Here is a 21,036-nt window from a genome sequence, read left to right on the forward strand (position 1 = left end):
TTAAGCAGACAGGAAATCATTTAAGAACAAATCCAGCCTGAAAGCTTTTGCTTGCTCTATTTGCTTCTCAAGAAAGCAGGTTGTGTAAAGAAACTGGCAGTGCACAGACCTTCACTCCAACCTTCCCTCTCTTCCATTTCCAGTATTTCTCTAACTAGGGTTTTCTGCTGTTGTTGGACTACAACTCCCATCATTCCTGACCACTGTCTCTGCTAGCTAGGGATGATGGGAGTTGTAGTCCAAGAACAGCTTGGGTCCCACTTTGGAGAAATGCCAAGAGCCCAAAACATCAAGGAAGCCTGGTGCTTTTACAGACACGAATGCATCCTCCTGGTCTCATTCTGGCTCATGACGTTTGCGATCCAATCCACATAATTTGACACCTTAGTGTAGAGGCCGTAGGTGCCGCACTTTGGCCCCCAAGAAACCAGGCCAGCAACATAGTAGTGCAATTCGTCGTGGAGATATTTGACGGCAAACGCCCCTCCGCTGTCTCCATCGCAGCTGTCCTTCCCGTTGCCCCCTCCACAAATCATATTGTCTGTGAACACATAGGTCAAAGAATCTGCTGGGGCATCTGGCCTCACGCTTCGGCACCTCTCCATGTTAACCACTGGGATCCGGGCGTACCTAAGGTGTATCGCCGCACGCGTCTTAGGCGTCCTGCCCCAACCAGATATGTAGCCCAGGATCCCCATCGGCAAGTCATAGTCGGACGATGCACCAGGCAAGCAAATGGGCGAGATGGTAGGACCCATCGTCAAGGGTTTCGCCAACTTCACTAGAGCAATGTCATTGTCAAAGTTTGTCCGGGGCTGGTTGTTTGCCATTTCCAACCAGTCGGGATGGACGATTGTGGCTTCCACATCCAGTGGCCTAGCACCTTCCATGGCATTTGCCCCAATGCGAAGCATCCCTGCGTGGATGACCGGGCACCGGGTCTCATCCAGCACGTGAGCTGCAGTCAGAACCCAGCGGTCCGAAATCAGAGCCCCGCCAGCATGTGGGTATTCAAAATAGATTTGCCAAGGGAAGTTTCCTTTCTCGGCTTGATGGCCTCCAAAAATCCTCCCCGTCCCTTTAACGGGCTCAGAGGGAACTCCGCAAACTAGAGAAAGGATAGAACAACAACAGCAGAAATAAGAGCTTGCGAGCAGCAGGAAGACCGGATTTGCACAAATGAAATAATCAAAACCATTTATGTTCACTGACGTGAGGGAAAGCGAGCAATAACTTTAAGATAGGGGGTTCAAGTTGAATCCAGTTTTGGGGCCTGTGGGCATGCATGTGTGTGGACCTCTCCCAAAGTTTTTGCTTGCTGCAGCTTGTTAACCTTGCCCAGAAACATTGACTGGGTAGTACAGTCGTACCTTGGAAGTCAAACGGAATCCATTCCGGAAGCCCGTTCGACTTCCAAAACGTTCAGAAACCAAATCGCGGCTTCTGATTGGCTGCAGGAAGCTCCTGCATCCAATTGGAAGCCGCAGAACCCGTGTCGGACATTCGGGTTCCAAAGAACAATTGCAAAGCGGAACACTCACTTCCGAGTTTGCGGCATTTGGGAGCCAAAACTTTTGACTTGCAAGGCATTTGGGATCCAAGGTACGACTGTATTGAGAATGAAGCCTGCTATACGCATCTCTATGGGCTCCACCCCCAATCAAGTAATTAAATAAAAATACAGTGGTGTCTCGCAAGAAGAAAAGAATCCGTTCCGCGAGTCTCTTCATCTAGCGGTTTTTTTGTCTTGCGAAGCAACCCTATTAGCAGATTAGCGCTATTAGCAGCTTAGCGGCTATTAGCGGCAAAGCGGCTAAGCGGCTATTAGCGGCTTAGAAAAAGGGGGGAAGCAAAAAAAAATTGCAAGACTCGCAAGACGTTTTCGGCTTGCGAAGCAAGCCCATAGGGAAATTTTTCTTGCGAAGCGCCTCGAAAATGGAAAACCCTTTCGTTTAGTGGGTTTTTTGTCTTGCGAGGCATTCGTCTTGCGGGGCACCACTGTACTTAACTTGAAGTAGAAATAGCCAGAATATTTGAAATTGAAATATTCAATTTAACTGAGGTCACTTGAATGATGTTGTGGTGCATTCTCTCCACTCCCCCCTCAAACTTTTTTATTGATTGTCCAAATAAAATTAAACAAACAAACATAAATCTCAACCACATTTAAACCTATTTTGTTGTGGTGCATTCTAGCGACGCAACTGGCAACCCGACTGAGTGATAGGTGTGGCTTCTGCAAACTGACCAATCGTGTGGCAGGTAGCTTGGTTCTAGAACAGGACAGGTGGGCACCCTGTCCGTCCCTCCAATGTAAATCCTGACTATGCCCATGCATATATCCCCATTCTGAGATTTGCTTGCTTGCGTTATTTATTTAAAAGACTTACTGCTTTTCAGGGAAATTGCTTCACAAAGAATTATACGACCAGCGATGTGTATGAAGAACAATAAATAAATAGCCCATTAAAAATAGCCCAATAGGTATCAGTTGCGGGTACGCAGGAGGGGGTGTTTTGTTCTTCAGAACCTGCAGGAGCCCACCAGAACCAAGCCCCATCACTGCTGAATGTACACAGCAGACAGACTAGGGCTGGGTGCAAACTATTAGAAACTAGCTGCAGGTTCGGCTCCTGTGCCTCTTCTTCTACTGTGGGTGTTATGTACTGAGTTGAATAGGATCCAAATTGCAGCAGTCTGATTGGTCCTAGAACAACAGGATCCAGAATGCAGCAGTCTGATTGGTCCGCAGGGGCCACCCAATCCAATTCCAGGTGGAAGTGAATCCGCAACCTGTTTGGCCTACAGGAGAATCCGGGAACTGGCCAGTCACGTGGGGCCCATTGTGTAAATAATGGATATAAAGCAGACATTTCGGGGGAACTTCCATTGCTCACTACTATGAGCTGAATAAAAAGCATGAAATCCACACACGACTCTGAATATGTTTCAGTGGGTCTATGCTCTCTTTCCTTTTCCTAACCCCCCAAGATGGCTGTGCTCAACAACGTGATCAGCAAGAAGGGACTTTTGAAACATGGAACATTGTTGCTTCCTGCAGGACTGGTGTTTTGCGGAAACATCTAAGAGGAGAGCAGGTTTTAGAGCTCTGGTTTTCAAACATCTTGAATCATTGAGGCAATTCAAGAACATGTCCCAGCAGAGGAAGCAAGAATTTTAAAATATTGGCAAGCTCTTCTGTAAACTAGACAATGCGGTGGACTCTTGTCACAGCACTTTGACCACAATATCCACATTTAGAAATAGAGGGCTATATACCGTACCTGGGACACAAACCGGAATCTCCGTTTTCTCATCTTCATCCACCCATTTCCCACTGGCTGAACACCTATAAAGTCCTTTTGGAATAAAAGAATACATAGCACTATTCAGTTGTTCGTTTTTAATCTGTGTTTCATACCCAAATGCAGGCGAGATCAGAGAACAGATTGCAGGCCATTGGTGGCCCTTTGGCCAATTTCTAGCAAGCCATGTCCGTGGGATTCCTGTAAATAATGCTGGCTCCAGATCTGATCCAGCAAAGCACTTCTAATGTGCTTAACCAAGAATGGATACACTGGGTCGCTTAACACAGATTAGCTATGCTTTAACTCCGTGTTCCCCAAACTTGGGTCTCCAGCTGTTTTTTTTCAGACTACAATTCCCATCATCCCTGACCACTGGTCTTGATAGCTAGGGCTGATGGGAGTTGTAGTCCAAAACCAGCTGGAATAAAATGAGCGGCAATGCCTTGAGGAGTGCCTGAGCTCTCATCGAGTTTGGAGGAGGCATAAGTGGAGAGAAGGAGCGATGGTGGGTGGGAGAAGGGCATGACACATTCTTAATTTGACGCAGGTGGTGAAACAAGATTGACTGGCCCTGGGAAGTAGTCCAGTTGCATGAGTGGACCTTGTTCCACACACCCCTGCGCCTCTTAGTAGGGACGCAGGTGGCGCTGTGGTCCAAACCACTGAGCCTCTTGGGCTTGCCAATCGGAAGGTTGGTGGCTTGAATCCCTGTGACGAAGTGAGCACCTGTTGCTCTGTCCCAGCTCCTGCCAACCTAGCAGTTCGAAAGCACACCAGTGCAAGAAGATAAATAGGTACAGCTGTGGCAGGAAGGTAAACAGTGTTTCCGTGCGCTCTGGTTTCTGTCACAGTGTTGCATTGTGCCAGAAGCTGGCCACATGACCCAGAAAGCTGTCTGCGGACAAACACTGGCTCCCTCGGCCTGAAAGCGAGATGAGCGCTGCGACCCCATTGTTGCCTTTGACTGGACCCCATCCAGGGGTCCTTTACCTTTTTACTTTTTACGACTCTTAGCACTATGCTACAACCCACCCATTGCATCACCTCTGCGCAAGCTTTGTGCATGCAAGCAATGAGAATGAATGCTCAAAAAAGAGGTTGCCTGGAGGAGCCAAGGAACGGCTACCTTGGCTACAGCACACTTTTAGTCACATCAGCTGAAGAAGGTGGAAGCAGAAACATTCTGCAGGAAGAGCTTCACATCCCCGTCTCCTTGTTCATCTCAACTTTGTTCTTTGTTTGTCTCTCTCTCACACACATGCACACGCCGTACATTTTAACTTGGAAGGAATTGTTTCAGTGTTTACGACTCATTAAATTCTACACTGACTCTGCCTAGAAGAAGAAAGCAGCCACTTTTGACAGTGTTGCTTTAGTGGAAGCAAAGCAAGTGAAAACACACTAACAAGTTTCACAACGATACTGGGATGAAGGGTAAGTGAAAGACTCTTGGAATGAGTTTGCCGTAACATTGCCACCTCTAATTCTGTCATCATAAACTGAGTACAATTACACTCTTTTTAAGCTCTGAATCAGATGCTTGGTTCTGAAAAGGATGGGATACATCATTACCTTTGCCCTGCATTGTATAAAACTTCTCGTTGCATGAATAGCTGATCGTGTCTTGATACTCCGTGTTGTCCTCGGTTCCTGACAGGTAAGTGACTTTCCCATTTGCAAGGTGCTCAGGCTCACCACAATTTACGGCTGCCGGGGGGGGGGGAAGGAAGATGGGGTGTTAGACTAGAATCTTCACTCTGCTGCCACCTGCCACCTCATCTTGGTCAACCCATATTCTGTCAGACATGAACATACTTTCCATTTCTTCTTTTCGTATGGTGCCAACCTTTTTGGACTAGGGGGCACACTTCAAATTTTGAGAAATTGGTGAGGGTGTCGTTCACAAGATGGCTGCCACGGAGGGGGTGTGGCATAACGCAAAATCAGAGAGGCAACGACCGGTGACAACCTTAGGCTTGCCATGGGAAGTTGGTTATGTCCTGCTGCTCCTGATTATGGTCCCTCAGTACCAGGAAAAATACAGTGGTGCCCCGCAAGACGAACGCCTCGCAAGACGGAAAACCCGCTAGACGAAAGGGTTTTCCGTTTTGGAGGCGCTTCGCAAAACGAATTTCCCTATGGGCTTGCTTCGTAAGACGAAAATGTCTTGCGAGTTCCTGCGGGGTTTTTTTCCCTTTCCCCCCCCTTTTCCTAAGCCGCTAATCCGCTTATCAGCAGATCCGCTGATAAGCCGCTTAACAGCTGGTCGCTAAAAGCCGCTAAACCGCTAATAGCGCTAATCCACTAAGCTGTCAATGGGCTTGCTTCGCAAGATGAAAAAACCGCTATGCGAAGAGCCTCACGGAACAGATTAATTTCGTCTTGCGAGGCACCACTGTATTGTTACAGAAGTTGGGCACCCCCCCCATCTGCCAGGGGGCTTGTGCTCCTTTGGATAATTAACTCCACACAGTGGAGACTGTCATAGCTTTAAAGAAATACAGTGGTACCTCAGGTTACATGCGCTTCAGGTTACAGACTCCACTAACCCAGAAATATTACCTCGGGTTAAGAACTTTGCTTCAGGATGAGAGCAGAAATTGTGCTCCGGCGGCGCGGCGGCAGCAGGAGGCCCCATTAGCTAAAGTGGTGCTTCAGGTTAAGAACAGTTTCAGGTTAAGAACGGACCTCTGGAACGAATTAAGTACTTAACCCAAGGTACCACTGTATGGTTTATTCACCTATTTACACCTTCAGTCTGCATGGAGTCCAGATTGTACAGCATGGTCATTTCAAGAGGGGCTTGTCTCCCACAGCAGTGGGAGGTCCAAGGCACCTCTCTCAGGCCAGCCTTCAGCCGGCCTGCCCAAGATGGATCCCAGTCCTTCTTCCTCCTTCTCCTTCCCAGCAACCCCTGCTCAAGACTCTCTTTTTCCTGTCACCCCACACCTAGTTACCCTGGCAACCTTCCCAACCCCCCCTCTCTGTTCACACCTCCGGACAAGTGGGGAGGACAGTTCTCTTGTATTGCCAATGACCCTCTATTGTTTCTTAATGGTCCTAGCTTGGCCAGGTCATTTTGCACAGGCTAGCCCAGGAATTCCTCTGCAGCTTGTATTTCTCCCTTCACATTACAAATAATCAAAATCCTACCATTTATTAATTTCTAGGGTTTAGCCCCTGCCCCCCAAAATCTAGAACAATATACAATATACAATATACAAGCTATAGAAATCACTTATCTATACATTTGGTCCCACAGCTTTCTTTCTAGGGTGACTAAATACTCCTCCCCCCCCCAAAATGAGAGCTCAAAGGTTGGGGCACTTGACCAGGGGAACCACTGAAAGCCTTCATGGGTGCCAGCCTTTAACTTCCAAGTTATCCCTTCCTATTTCCATCTCCTTCCAGGACCATTGCCTAGAACTGGAATAGCATAAATGCCCTCTCCATTGAAAAGTCTCTCATTTATCTTGGGTAATCCAGACAATGGTGTTTAAGCTTAACTGTACTGAGGACCAGTGCTTTTTTCCTTTAAAAATGTTTAGGGGTACTCTCATTTTGACTCAAGAAAACCACCATTTTATAGTTTAAGTCGAGGGAAATAAATACAGTAAATGGACAAAAGTACAAAGCTTCACAAAATGTTTAGGGGTATGTGTACCCCTGCATTCCCCCCCACCCGAAAAAAGCACCGCTGAGGACCACTATTTTGGTTGCCTTATTACTTTGTGAATCACTGTATTTTCTTACCTTACACAGCCACCGCAAAGGGGAACAATCATTCTGTGTGGCTGCCGTCCAGCTCAGCTATGAAGAGTGTTATGAAGAGAGCTGGAAGTTTCTTTGTGATTACTCACACTGCTGAAGAAGCAAGCTGCTTTCCAGTTTAAATTTAGAAGTGGCTTGCCTCTTCAGCATCTTGTCAAAACTTCAGAAAGCCTCCTGCTTCTCAAGTATTCTTCTCTGTTATGATCCCTGTGGTCTCAAGACCAATTGAAAGTATGTTACGGACCACCAATATAGGAAGCCAAGCACTTACGGACACATTCGAGATCAGAGTCGCTCCACTCCCCGTTGCTTTGACAGACAGAGTAGAAGGATGTGAGGCTGCCTTTTGACTGAAGGGAACAGAATTGAGAGACACTGGAGTTAATTCATTGGTTGAGAAATGTACAGTGGTGCCCCGCAAGACGAATGCCTCACAAGACGAAAAACCTGCTAGACGAAAGGGTTTTCCGTTTTTCGATGCTCTTCGCAAGACGAATTTCCCTATGGGCTTGCTTCGCAAGATGAAAACGTCTTGCGAGTCTTGCGATTTTTTTTGCTCTCCCCCCCTTTTTCTAAGCCGCTAATAGCCTTTTAGCCGCTAAGCTGCTAAGCCTTTAATAGCCGCTAAGCCGCTAAACCGCTAATAGCGCTAATCCGCTAATCCGCTAATAGGGTTGCTTCGCAAGACGAAAAAACCACTAGACGAAGAGACTCGCAGAACGGATTGTTTTCGTCTTGCGAGGCCCCACTGTATCAGAATGACATACGCACTGCTCTCTCTCCCTTGTTACATGAGGGGAACCTTGGGCCCTTGTGTAAAGTGAGAAGATATATGGAGAGGATGCAAAAAAGCTGTTTAAGGAGGTGGAACATTTGCACTAAGCAAGACTGCTGGCATTTCATCTCCAAGCTTACCGCTTGCGTTTAAAAGCATGGGGCTAAACAGAGTTTAAATCCCATCTTGAACAGTTTAATTGCAAGTGTAGGAACTAGCCATTAGGCTGGTCTCCCCCTTTTGTTGTCCAGTTGTCCAGTTTAGCAAAGAAACAGGCTACAGACTGAAAAGGAAGTTTAAAGCATGTATTTTACTCACAGTCAAGCATTTGTCCTTAGCAGCAACAGCAGTAAAAATAAAGGCACGTAAAATACTTGTGTTTACAGCAAAAATAGCTTCAGGCAAGTGCCTGATGCTGGAGCAAGTGGACAGATGTCCATATACATGGCTGGTGGAAGAGAGAGAGACAAAACAGGAAATACTTCTTTGCTTCTTCCTTCCCAGGAGATGATGGGAAACGACATCATACAGAGCCTTCTCTACCAATTACATTTCTATGGCCTGAGTCTGCCTATCAGCAATGCAGCTCTATGGTCTTAACCCCTTCACTTGCTAACTAGCAAAACTTTGTGTTGTTAGATTTGACTACATATCTGCCACACTCAGGGCCTTAGAAAGGGACCTAAGTGTAGGTTTCAGGAGCACAATGACTAATCCTGAAGCTGAAGCATCATACAGTGGTACCTCTGGTTACATACTTAATTCATTCCGGAGGCCTGTTCTTAACCTGAAACTGTTCTTAACCTGAAGCACCAGTTTAGCTAATGGGGCCTCCTGCTGCCGCCGTGCCATCAGAGCCCGATTTCTGTTCTCATCTTGAAGCAAAGTTCTTAACCTAAAGCACTATTTCTGGGTTAGCGGAGTGTGTAACTTGAAGCGTATGTAACCTGAAGCATATGTAACCCAGGGTACCACTGTATCTGGCCAACTTAAGGGCCAGGGCGTACCTCTGCAGCTATTAGCTTTCTAGGAACTGAGGTTTCAAGATGGGGAAATATATCCTCAGGACTCTGCTGATCATCTGAAGAGTCTGGTGGCAGAAGTGTCTCCTTGGGATTCAAAGGAGGAGATGCAGGTTCTGGTGACTTCAGCATCACATGCAACACACCTGGAGTAGATTCATCTCCTCCTCCTCCTGATGTTGCCAGAGGGCTATGTCTCTCAGGATTCATGGTCTGTGGCCGTGGCACCAATTGTCAAGTACTGAGGGGAGTGAAGGGTGGCTGGTGACATATCAACAGCCCTGCAGATCAGACAATGGCTGCCGGCTCTTTGCGCTGCTAATACTGCTGGACACAGGAGACTGATATAACAGTCCACAATCCACCTGGCCTGGGACGTCTGGTGATATGGGAGGACCAATCTGGTACCACCAGCAAGTATAAAGACTCTTATTTTGGGAAGCTTGTCCCTGAAGGAGGCCACCCAGCTCTCATTTGGTGAATCAAGCCCCTGGCTGGTCCCAGATTGTTCCTAAAGGTAAAGGTAAAGGGACCCCTGACCATTAGGTCCAGTCGTGACCGACTCTGGGGTTGCGGCGCTCATCTCGCTCTATAGGCCGAGGGAGCCGGCATTTGTCCACAGACAGCTTCTGGGTCATGTGGCCAGCATAACTAAGCCGCTCCTGGTGAACCAGAGCAGCGCATGGTAACGCCATTTACCTTCCTGCTGGAGTGGTACCTATTTATCTACTTGCACTTTGACGTGCTTTCGAACTGCTAGGTTGGAAGGAGCAGGGACGGAGAAATGGGAGATCACCTCGTTGCGGGGATTTGAACCGCCGACCTTCTGATCGGCAAGTCCTAGGCTCTGTGGTTTAACCCACAGCACCACCCACATCCCCAAGATTGTTCTTAGGTAGTTGTTTATTCAGCCAGCTGATCTGCCTGAAGCTTGCATTTCAGAAGACCTGGCTGCCCACTGGTCTGGGCCCCTGATATCAGTGCAGAAAGAATCCTCTCTCACTGCTATGTTGAGATGGAGAAGAGGCGCAATGGATATCAGCGTAGAACTAGCAGCAATGTACTGTTCATAGCAAGGGGATTTTCAGAGCCTAACTGACCTTGGTGGGCACGGACTTACCAGTACAATCTCATAGCCTTTGATACAGGTCACCTTCACTGAATCCTTAAAGACGTAACGTTCTCTCACGGGTTCCATACTGGAATGCGGAATGACAGTTTCTTTGCAGGGCATTGCTTTGCAAATGGAAAGGGGAAAAAAGGAAACCAGTCAAAAATCACTGATTCACCTGGCACATGCTCTCTCACACATGCACACGCCCCTTGTCATTCTCTGTTCCCAGCAGTCACAGCCAAGTCAACAGAAGCCATGCTTTTATTTAATACGACTTCCTCTGAGCTTCTTCGACTCTCAACCGCATCAACAAGAGGAAGAAGTAGCGGTTGGTGCCCATTGACAGGCACAGACATTTGATTCCAGTATTGCCCCCCCTCCCTCCTCCCTGTTGAGTTCTACAAAGGCAACACCAAGACTCAGGAGGAGAAAGGCTATCTGCCTTTTCTGTGGGATCTGGCATAGGACCATGACATGACGGGCAGTGCCTCCCTTGCCCCAATGGACCAGGTTCCACTGATGAGGAAGAACGGATTGGTTCACCCTGTCTCCTGAGAGCTAGCAGCTGTAGCCTGCAGGGCCTTCAGCTAGAACCCTTGTTCCCCTTTCAATTTCCCCATTGCCCACCAGAGATCAGAAGATTTCTCAGATTTCTATGGGTTTTATAGAGGTGGATTTAGGGTGACTGGTTGGTGGAGCCTCGGGGTTGCTGCAGGGGCTACTGCAACTATGATGTAGAGTGAAAGGCAAGAGGAGGTGGGATTTTGGTGCTGCACAGGGTGCCACTTAAATTCAAGACCCCAAGGTCCCCATTGGGTTTTCCTTCTTTCCCTGCTTCCAGTTCTGGTGGGGCTCATCCCTAGCCAGGAAGCCACTTGTCAACACACCAGCCAGCCCCTTAGATGTTCATAGAATCATAGAGTTGGAAGAGACCACAAGGGCCATCGAGTCCAACCCCCTGCCAAGCAGGAAACACCATCAGAGCACTCCTGACATATGGTTGTCAAGCCTCTGCTTAAAGACCTCCAAAGAAGGAGACTCCACCACACTCCTTGGCAGCAAATTCCACTGTCAAATAGCTCTTACTGTCAGGAAGTTCTTCCTAATGTTTAGGTGGAATCTTCTTTCTTGTAGTTTGGATCCAATGCTCCGTGTCCGCTTCTCTGGAGCAGCAGAAAACAACCTTTCTCCCTCCTCTATGTGACAACCTTTTATATATTTGAACATGGCTATCATATCACCCCTTAACCTCCTCTTCTCCAGGCTAAACATGCCCAGCTCCCTTAGCCGTTCCTCATAAGGCATCTTTTCCAGGCCTTTGACCATTTTGGTTGCCCTCCTCTGGACACATTCCAGTTTGTCAGTGTCCTTCTTGAACTGTGGTGCCCAGAACTGGACACAGTACTCCAGGTGAGGTCTGACCAGAGCAGAATACAGTGTTCTGCCAGCAGTGCACCAGATTTGCTAGTCTTAGCTATACCCAAATACCCATTCACAATTTGGGTGCATAGCAAACCTCAAGTGTTCTCTCCTGCAGCAATTCACCCCTAGAACAACTGCTCTCAGAAACAGCGGCCATTCTGCTTGAATGGCATTCCTTGTCTGCAATTGTTTTCTCCTGCACTAGACTTCCAACTCAAGGTGCACCTTTGCTACTTGCAAGCACATGCCCATTCTCCTAAGAATGACACATATCTCTCTCCCAGAGTGCTCACGAGTCTGCCCCACAGGTTTGCTCTCATGCGATATCTACTCACGATCCCCAAAGTAGCGGATTTTCCAGCCTCTGCCTTGCTCTGACTGGTCCGTTTGGAAGAAAATGTCAAGTATATTGCTTCTAGTCTTGATTTCTGGAGGGCCAGGGAATGTGTTGCCACAGTAGGGGCCAAATTGCTGGTCGCCTGCTGAGAACTACAAGAAGAACGAAACAGATTGGGGGGGGGGGGAAATAGAGGAAGACAAAAGTGGCATATTTGGCAAGAAATGCATCTAAAAGAAATACACTCAAGATTTGGAGAGGAGAAGGTATATGGGAAGCAGAAATTTGGTACTTGAGGGATTAAGGATAAAGAGGGGAGGGGGAGGGAGGGAAGGAAGGGGAATAAAAGATCAGGCTAAGTTCAAATTGAAAGCCAGGTAGAATAGCTCTGTCTTACAGGCCCTGCAGAAGGAAGTTAAATCCTGCAGGGCCCTGGTCTCATGGGACAGAGCATTCCACCAGGTCGGAGCCATCACTGGCCCTGGTAGAGGATAATCTGACTTCCTTAGGGCCCAGGACCTCTAAACTATGATTATTCATGGACCTTAGGGTCCTCTGCGGGGCAGACCATAAGAGTGTGTGTACCTATGCAGTCCTCTCTTTCCCATGTCCTGGGGTTTTCCCCCTTTTAGTTTACTAAGCTGGTGCGCAAACAACAGTGTGGTGCTGCAAAGGCAAGCAGGAGCAAGAGGCGGACACCGTGCCCCAAACCAGGGCTCCTGCTCCTGCCCAAGTGTGCCACAACCCCCAACGGCAAATGTCACCCCTGGGACTCCGGTCTGCCATTTGGCTTCTAGGGATACAAAGCTAAGATGTATTCAGAACAGGAGCAAAGACACCCCTCTCTTTATCTAAGCCACCACATACTCTCAAGGAGTCAGGGCAGTTTCCTTCCGAGTCAGCCGGCTCGATGTCGAAGTCCTTCTTGCCAATGGTCAAGACCACGCGGTATCCTGGCTCCAGGGTGACACGGTAATCGCAGTGCGAGTTCTCAGGGTACAGGCTAGGGTAGTTGGGGCTGGTGATCTCCCCGGACAAGTCAGTGTACACATTCCCAGTGCAGTTCACTAGAGTTTAGGGATGAGAAACGGCCAGGAGATTTGTAACAAAGTGAAATTACTTTCTGTAGGAGCTAATACTCTTCTAGGTATCTTGCTTAAAGCCACCCCCCCCAAATATCTTTTGCCCCTTTGTTAAGGCCCAAATATTAGATGGGCTAAAGTATCAACAAAGGGCAACACTTAATCAATTGCATTTTTACCACCGTCATGGCATGTGTGTGTGTGCTTGCACATGGATGCATGCCGTGTTTCCATCTCAGAAAACAAAATATCATGGGCTTCTCCGATAAGTGTCAGTAATAGTAAATACCGTATTTTTTGCTCTATAAGACTCACTTTTTCTCTCCTAAAAAGTAAGGGGAAATGTGTGTGCGTCTCATGGAGCGAATGCAGGCTGCGCAGCTATCCCAGAAGCCAGAACAGCAAGAGGGATTGCTGCTTTCACTGTGCAGCGATCCCTTTTGTTGTTCTGGCTTCTGAGATTCAGAATTTTTTTCCCCTTGTTTTCCTCCTCCAAAAACTAGGCGCGTCTTGTGGTCTGGTGCATCTTATAGAGCGAAAAATACGGTACTTCCTGATATCAGTTCCCTTGGTGAACTCTCACTGCTTCCCTTAAGCTTTCAGACTCAAAACACCAGCAAAGCACCTTCCTTCTCTTTATATTTCAGGTTCATTTTGCAGTAAGCAAAAGCAAATTAGGATGTTTGTTTAATATTATTTGTTGCATGATTTTTTTTTGTACCCGTTTCTAACTTGTAAATAAAAGGTTTTCTGCAAAAATACATGTATTTTAAAAAACACAAAAGTAACTGATACTGCCAATGAAGCTTGAAACAGGATTTTTTCATATTCCATATTTTCTTTTTTCTTATTAGATTTTCATAACTTTAACCAATTAATTTCAATTATTTTATACAGTTCTCTTATGAATTGACTTCCCAACTTTCCTTCCATGTTGTTTTTAAACCCATCCCTTTTATTCACTGCATAACATCATACATTTCACCTAATACATATTCCTCTATTATATCACATATTTCCTCCAATACATCTTTCTGTATTTTGTATATTATCATTATTTTTCTGTTGCTCAAATTTCAAATCCTGCCGGTGATTTCATCCGATTATGATATATTCCATATTTTCTTAAAGTGAAATTCTGCTCACAGGCAATCCAAAATCCTGGGGAAGCTGGATTCTGTAACCTGTATTAATAATGGTTATCAAGAAAATGTGCATAATTTCTCTTATTCTCTGTGTTTATTCTGATATATATACATATAGCTATTTTGCATGATTTTTTTGTTTCGTTTTGCTGCGCACAGAAGAGATAAGGACACGGAAGCCTTTTGGCTTCTGAGATTTTAGTACACTTTTAAGCATATATTAAACAGCCATAAAGACTGGAAACTTTCTCTTTAAAATAAAATAAATAAAGCAAATATTCTCAGGAGGCTGAAATGTGTGTCCAGTACTACACTGTATGCTTTTTCTGTGCACCTAGAGGATCATGGCAAACACACAGCTCTGATTTTAAACTTTTGTTGCTACTTGCCTGTGTTTTCCCTGTGATTTGAAAACTAACAACAACAACAACAACAACAACAACAATAATAATAATTTATTATTTATACCCTGCTCATCTGGCTGGGTTTCCTCGGCCACTCTGGGCGGCTTCCAACAAAACACTAAAATACAATAATCTATTAAACATTAAAAACTTCCCTAAACAGAGCTGCCTTCAGATGTCTTCTAAAAGTTTGGCAGTTATTTTTCTCTTTGACATCTAATGGGAGGGCGTTCCACAGGGCGGGTGCCACCACCGAGAAGGCCCTCTGCCTGGTTCCCTGTAACTTGGCTTCTCGCAATGAGGGAACCGCCAGAAGGCCCTTGGAGCTGGACCTCAGTGTCCGGGCGGAACAATGGGGGTGGAGACGCTCCTTCAGGTATACTGGACTGAGGCCTTTTAGGGCTTTAAAGGTCAACACCAACACTTTGAATTGTGCTCGGAAACGTACTGGGAGCCAGTGAAGATCTTTCAGTGTTATGTGGTCTCGGCGGCCACTCCCAGTCACCAGTCTAACTGCCGCATTCTGGATTAGTTGTAGTTTCCGGGTCACCTTCAAAGGTAGCCCCACGTAGAGTGCATTGCGGTAGTCCAAGCGGAAGATAACCAGAGCATGCACCACTCTGGTGAGACAGTCTGCAGGCAGATAGGGTCTCAGCCTGAGTCCCAAATGGAGCTGGTAAACAGCTGCCCTGGACACAGATTTGACCTGTGCTTCCATGGACAGCTGTGAGTCCAGAATGACTCCCAGGCTGCACACCTGGTCCTTCAGGGGCACAGTTACCCCATTCAGGACCAGGGAATCCTCCACACCTGCCCGCCTCCTGTCCCCCAAAAACAGTACTTCTGTCTTGTCAGGATTCAACCTCAAAATGATGTCATGCTGCCCAATACTGCCTGTTATAATATGCTGGGGTTTCTGGCTTAGTGGGCTTTAGCATGAATGAGCAGTGTGCTGCCACACATTGCACAATTGCTTCCAGTTTGCCCCTCCCATGGACCAAGCGGGAGAAACAAACCAAGAAGTCTTGGCTTCTTGCAGCCTTCGAACCAGGCACTGTGGTTTGAATGTGGTTTGTTGCTGCCTAAGAAGCCACTTTCGGTAATTTGCTAGCCATCATGCCTCGTGAGGGAGACTTGGATCAAGAGTACTGGGGAGCCAAAGATTTCTCCTGCTTGTGCCAGGCAAGGAGCAAAGTTGGGATGACTGAGCAACATGTACCAGCATGCTCTGATAAGAAAAAATATCTAGCTCGTTAATACATGTAAGCAAAGCCAACTTTTCTTTTCTACTGTATTGAGTTTCTGTGATAGGTTGTCGCTTTTAAAATGTGACTTATTCTTTCGTGATTTTAAAAATCTTAATAAGAAATAAGAAACAAAAATATATATTCAAGTGAATTAGTGCCAAGAATTTGTACATGCCTATCTTGACTGTGTTTCCACTGGGCTTGGCAAAGTCACACCAGAAATTCCTTGACTCCGTTTTCTATGCCCTCCCTTAGTCTCCCACAGTTTAGCAACATATTTCTAAGATTCAAGGGCTCAGATCTAAGTTCTGAATCCTGAATGACGTCTATGCAGGCTGCATCTCGCTGTCCCCTTGGCCTGCTGTATGACACATTATCTAAACATCCTTCAGCCGCTTTTTGTAAAAAGCCAAACCCGTTTTTCAGATTCCTCATTCTAAGTCTCTTTCCATTACATCGGGGGGGGGCAGGGTCTTAGCTCCCAGTGTTTGGGATGATTTAATTATATTTCTTTATTATGCAATGCTAGTTTCTTTTCCTTTCCTTGTGAGCAACCGCAGTTTCTTGTCATTTATCAGCCTCAATGGATGTTCAAAAGCTGCAAACCCTTTAAAGTGCAATGTTTCTCTCAAAGAAATTTGGGCACTGTACAGTCATACCTCGGGTTACAGACACTTCAGGTTACGTGTTTTTGAGTTGTGCACTGTGCCGAACCCGGAAGTACCAGAACGGGTTATGTCTGGGTTTCGGCGCTTGCCCATGTGTAAAAACACTAAATCGCGCTTTGCGCATGTGCAGAAGCACTGAATCATGACCCGCACATGTGCAGACGCAGCGCTACGGGTTGCGAACGTGACTCCCACACGGATCACGTTTGCAACCCGAGTGTCCACTGTATTTTACTCCTCACGGGGTTACAATTCCTAGCAACCCGTAACAAACTACAGTACCCAGAATTCTTTGAGGGTGTGTGTGCTTTGAATGTACTTTAAAGGTATAGTGTGTAAACAGCCACAGTTCCACAGGAGACTGCTGAAGTTCTTCCCATTTCAAGTACCGTATCAACAGTGGGGATAAGGACTGTGATTGCTGGAGCAGTAGCAACCAGGCTCCTACCTCCACATGTCTTCAGATCCTCATGCAAGAAATATTCAGGTGGGCAAGAGCAATAGTAGCCACCAATATAGTTATTGCAGTAATGACTGCAGACCTCTTCTGCAAAATCTGTGCATTCATCCACATCTGCAAGAAGTGAACAGAGATGGAGGTAAGAATGTGTGTGGAATATCATAAAAGGCAGAAAGCAAAAGAGACAGTGGGATAAACACTGTGTTGGTTAAGGGAGAAGAGGTCCTTCATTTAAGGTAGAGTCCCAATTATTCCTTCTTTTTTGCAACCCTCACACAGCCTCACTGGAACACCCAGATTCAGGTAGGCCCTGCCACTTCTCATAAACTTCCACTTGCCTTCCTCTCAGAGTTCAGAGCCTGACCCCCCAAGTACTTAAAAGACAGTCGCCTCTTATGGGATCCAAAACAGATCTGTAAGCAGCCTTGAGTGCCGTAAGGGGGAAAGGTGGGGCAGAAATAAATAACTTTTATTTGGGCACTACAATTTAAGAAGGATGTTGACAAGCTGGAACATGTGCCGAGGAGGGCAACCAAGATGATCAAGGAAACCAAGCCTTAAGAGGAACGGTTGAAGGAGCTGGGTATGTTTAGCCTGGAAAAGAGGAGACTGAGAGGAGAAAGGATAGCCAGCTTCAAATATCTCAAGGGCTGCCAGATGGAGGATGGAGCAAGCTTGTTTTCTCCTGCTCTGGGGGTTAGGACTCGAATCAATGGCTTCAAGTTATCACCGAGGGTGACTATTGGGAAGTTTGTGGTCTTTTATGGACACAACCATCAGGCCATTTCACACCACATGTGACAGTTCCTCAGAAACACCTCCATTCTTAAAACAAAAAAAAAATTCCTTCCTTCTTCTGAAGAAGTGTGCATGCACACGAAAGCTCATACCAAGAACTGACTTAGTTGGTCTTTAAGGAAGGAATTTTTTTTTTTGTTTTGACTATGGCAGACCAACACGGCTACCTATCTGTAACCTTCATTCTTGGTCAGCTCCTAGTTCTGCATCCTAAGCAATCTATGTACTAAATATGCAGATATATACTAGATGATGGCTTCAGCTGTTATGATATCCTTGCTATAATTCCTAAACAATTTCCATAACCAGTGTTCTTAATACTCTGCCCTTCTTCTTAGCTGGGGGGTAGGGAGAGATATTTAATCTTGAAGTGGGCCCTTGAGCCTTGCTAAGAATCTGGCTTGTCCATTCAGTGGAATCTGAACGGGTTCCTCCTATAGCCATCCCAAAGCATTGCTGAGAGGAATACGATATCTACAAAGTGTTTCATGCACCAGGATGAGACAGACCAGGGCTTACCCTCTGCAATGTAATAGGCAGCGAAGCCAGTGAACCGCTCTTCATTGGAAAAGTCAGACTGAAAAGTGACTGTCAACGTGTTATATGGGACGTGGAATTCTTCCAGGACAGCAGAGCCAGGAGTGCGGCTCTTCTTCCGCCCACAGAACTGACCCTCAATGTGGTTACCAATCAGGACCTAAAAGTGACAGGCACACAAGACAAGTCTCTCTTAGCTTCTGCTTATAGAAATAGATTGTAAAGGTAAAGGAACCCCTGACCGTTAGGTCCAGTCGCAGACGACTCTGGGGTTGCACGCTCATCTTGCTCTATAGGCTGAGGGAGCCGGCATACAGCTTCCGGGTCATGTGGCCAGCATGACTAAGCCGCTTCTGGTGAACCAGAGCAGCGCATGGAAACGCCGTTTACCTTCCCGCCGGAGTGATACCTATTCATCTACTTGCACTGGCGTGCTTTCGAACTGCTAGGTTGGCAGGAGCTGGGACCGAACAACAGGAACTCACTCTGTCACGGGGATTCGGACTGCCAACCTTCCGATCGGCAAGCCCAAGAGGCTCAGTGTTTTAGACACATCAGTTCAGCACCAGCACACACCCTGATGCTCTGTATCTATCTGCCCCAGCAGTGGAATGGGGCCCCTGTACCTTCACGGAGTCATATTGGCAATTTTGAGACGGCTCTATGTCCAGGTGGGTGAAGTAAAGATGGATGCCGTAACCAGGAGGCACGTTGATTTCCCAGGATTCCAGAGCATTGTTGGGATATGCCTGAGGATAGTTTGGAGATAGGATTTCCCCGTACATGGAAGCTGCCTCAGTGCAAGCCAAGAGGAAGCAGGAAACAAAGCCCCTAAATAGGAGAAAGGAATATTGATAGGTAAAGGTAAGGGGACCCCTGACCATTAGGTCCAGTCGTGCCAGCTCTGTGGCACTCATCTTGCTGTATTGGCCGAGGGAGCCGGCGTACAGCTTCCGGGTCATGTGGCCAGCATGACTAAGCCGCTTCTGGCGAACCAGAGCAGCACACGGAAATGCCATTTACCTTCCCGCTGGAGCGGTACCTATTTATCTACTTGCACTTTGACGTGCTTTTGAACTGCTAGGTTGGCAGGAGCAGGGACCGAGCAATGGGAGCTCACCCCGTCACGGGGTTTCGAACTGCCGACCTTGATCGGCATGTCCTAGGCACAGTGCCACCCGCGTCCCTCTAAATAGGAGAAAGGAATATTGATAGTGGCTACCAATTCTACTCTCTGCCCCATCTACCTATGACCTAAGGGGTGGAAGAGTTAAGTCAACTTGATTCAGCACCCCTAAGCAGCACAGGGTTGCCTCTACTATCTAGGGAGTAGGTGGTAAAGTTGCATTGCTGAAAACACAACTGAGGGAATTTGGTTCCTAGATTTGAGGTCTGCAATGGGGGCCACTGAGGAAGATGCTTTTCTCTGAAGGGTGGTATTTAGCCCTGTAATGATCCTGTAGCAAACGAGGAGTGTGGACAAGAAGCATCTTCAGCAACTATTACAGTGGAACCTTGGTTTTTGAGCGTCTCAGAAGCCAAACGTTTCAGAAGCCAAAGGCCGAAAACCTGCTTCCATTTTCAAACACACCTTGGAAGTCAAATGGCTTCCACTGCATGTTTTTATTTTTTTCTCAATGGATTGTGCCCATTGCTCCTCGGTTTTCAAATGTTTCGGAAGTCGACCGGTCTTCCGGAATGGATTACGTTCAAAAACTGAGGTTCCACTGTAGAACAAAGCCACAAACTCTTGTGGGGAGAGGGGTGTGCGCCTTGCCTGCCTCCCCCAACCCCTTCTTCAGCAAAAGTAGTTGCTGTCCAGAGTCTCACCTTATTAGCTCATATATTCAATAACTTACCAAGTCTGCAAGAGCTCCATCTTGGCCTTCTTCCTCAAATCCACTGTGGCTGGACTTCAGATTTAGACAAACAAAGCGCGCTGGCTTGTTTGTCTTCTTCCCCTGAAGCAGGCCTGGCTGGTGAGCAGAGCAATGGAGTTAAAACCCAGCACACGGAAGCCATAGGCACCCAGCCCCTTCCAACCTTTAGCAAGGGAAACTGATTCCTAGAGTAGAGCAGGGTGCAACATGATGCACGCTTGCCCACAAAGTGGCAACAGGGTCATTAGCTCCATGTAAAGGCAATAGGTCAGGAACTGAGCCAAAGAGAGAGATTCATAACAGACGTTACCTGCAACTTATGCAAGACAGCTGTCTCCACCCCACCCCTCAAAACAGCCATAGAAGCTTAGGAGAAGCATCATTTTCTTTCCCAGAAAGTCTGACACCCATCAGGAAAATTTAACTCAAATGCTAATACTCAGATTCCGGTTTTTTTATATATAAAAAACAAGTTTTTTTTAAAGAATTTTACCTTGCACTCCTCGTCTCTGCAGCTGTTTCTCTCTTTGTCTGGCTCCTCTATCTCCCTCTTCATAATCCTCACCGACCCTTATCCACATTTCTGGGCTGTTAATGTCACTTAATTGCAGACCTCCATTGCCCTCTGCTGTTTGAAAGATGCCATCCTCCAGCTTTACTAAGAAATCCTATCCGAGAGAGAAAGTTCTAATAGTCTCTGGTTGCACAATCCTCTGTTTTTCTTTTTTGGCCAGGCCCAAGTCTGTGAGATGGGAAAGGCTGGATCTTTTCAAACTGGGCATTTTTCGGGGAAGTCAGGTGACTTCTGCAAAGAGAACAGGGGAAGGGGAATTCCAGATTGGGGAAAAAAGTTCAAACATTATGCAATCTTCCCTCGCCTTTTTGTTTGTCGTCATCCGTTGACCTCCAATCACTTTCCAGAAAGGGCAAAAAACAAACACACAAAACACACATGGAGAATTAGAAGCACTCAAAAGATGAAAACAGGTTTCTTATCATGTATGTTTTTTGTCACACTTATTTAGTGACTATATGGTCACATATGTAGGTATGGCTAGAAATATAT

The 21,036-nt window shown here is 46.7% G+C and overlaps 1 protein-coding gene across 1 annotated transcript; it reads right to left on the reverse strand.

The window, feature by feature from the left end:
• Window positions 1-19: 19 nt before the first annotated feature.
• Window positions 20-20,741, reverse strand: C1S (complement C1s). The gene is made up of 12 exons (XM_083718921.1): window positions 20,464-20,741; window positions 19,950-20,062; window positions 18,717-18,921; window positions 18,073-18,250; window positions 16,744-16,869; window positions 12,617-12,816; window positions 11,748-11,901; window positions 9,997-10,112; window positions 7,351-7,429; window positions 4,881-5,015; window positions 3,285-3,359; window positions 20-1,108 (listed from the first exon to the last, which is right to left on the reverse strand). Exons 2-12 carry the CDS (start codon window positions 19,967-19,969, stop codon window positions 309-311), a joined length of 2,088 nt encoding a protein of 695 aa, XP_083575047.1. The 5' UTR covers window positions 19,970-20,062; window positions 20,464-20,741; the 3' UTR covers window positions 20-308.
• Between the last annotated feature and the right edge of the window lie 295 nt (window positions 20,742-21,036).

The sequence above is a fragment of the Podarcis gaigeae genome, assembly GCF_964106915.1.
Source record: "Podarcis gaigeae genome assembly, chromosome: 17".
NCBI lineage: Eukaryota > Metazoa > Chordata > Lepidosauria > Squamata > Lacertidae > Podarcis > Podarcis gaigeae.

What these genes read in the sequence shown, in the direction of transcription:
- C1S (XM_083718921.1), bottom strand. Translation starts at nt 19,969, where the DNA reads ATGGAGCTCTTGCAGACTTG. An exon ending in TGCCTATTACATTGCAGAGG is followed by an intron (nt 16,870 to 18,072) that starts GTAAGCCCTGGT and finishes CACTTCTTGCAG; the next exon opens with ATGTGGATGAATGCACAGAT. An exon ending in AAGGCTATGAGATTGTACTG is followed by an intron (nt 7,430 to 9,996) that starts GTAAGTCCGTGC and finishes TGTTCCCTTCAG; the next exon opens with TCAAAAGGCAGCCTCACATC.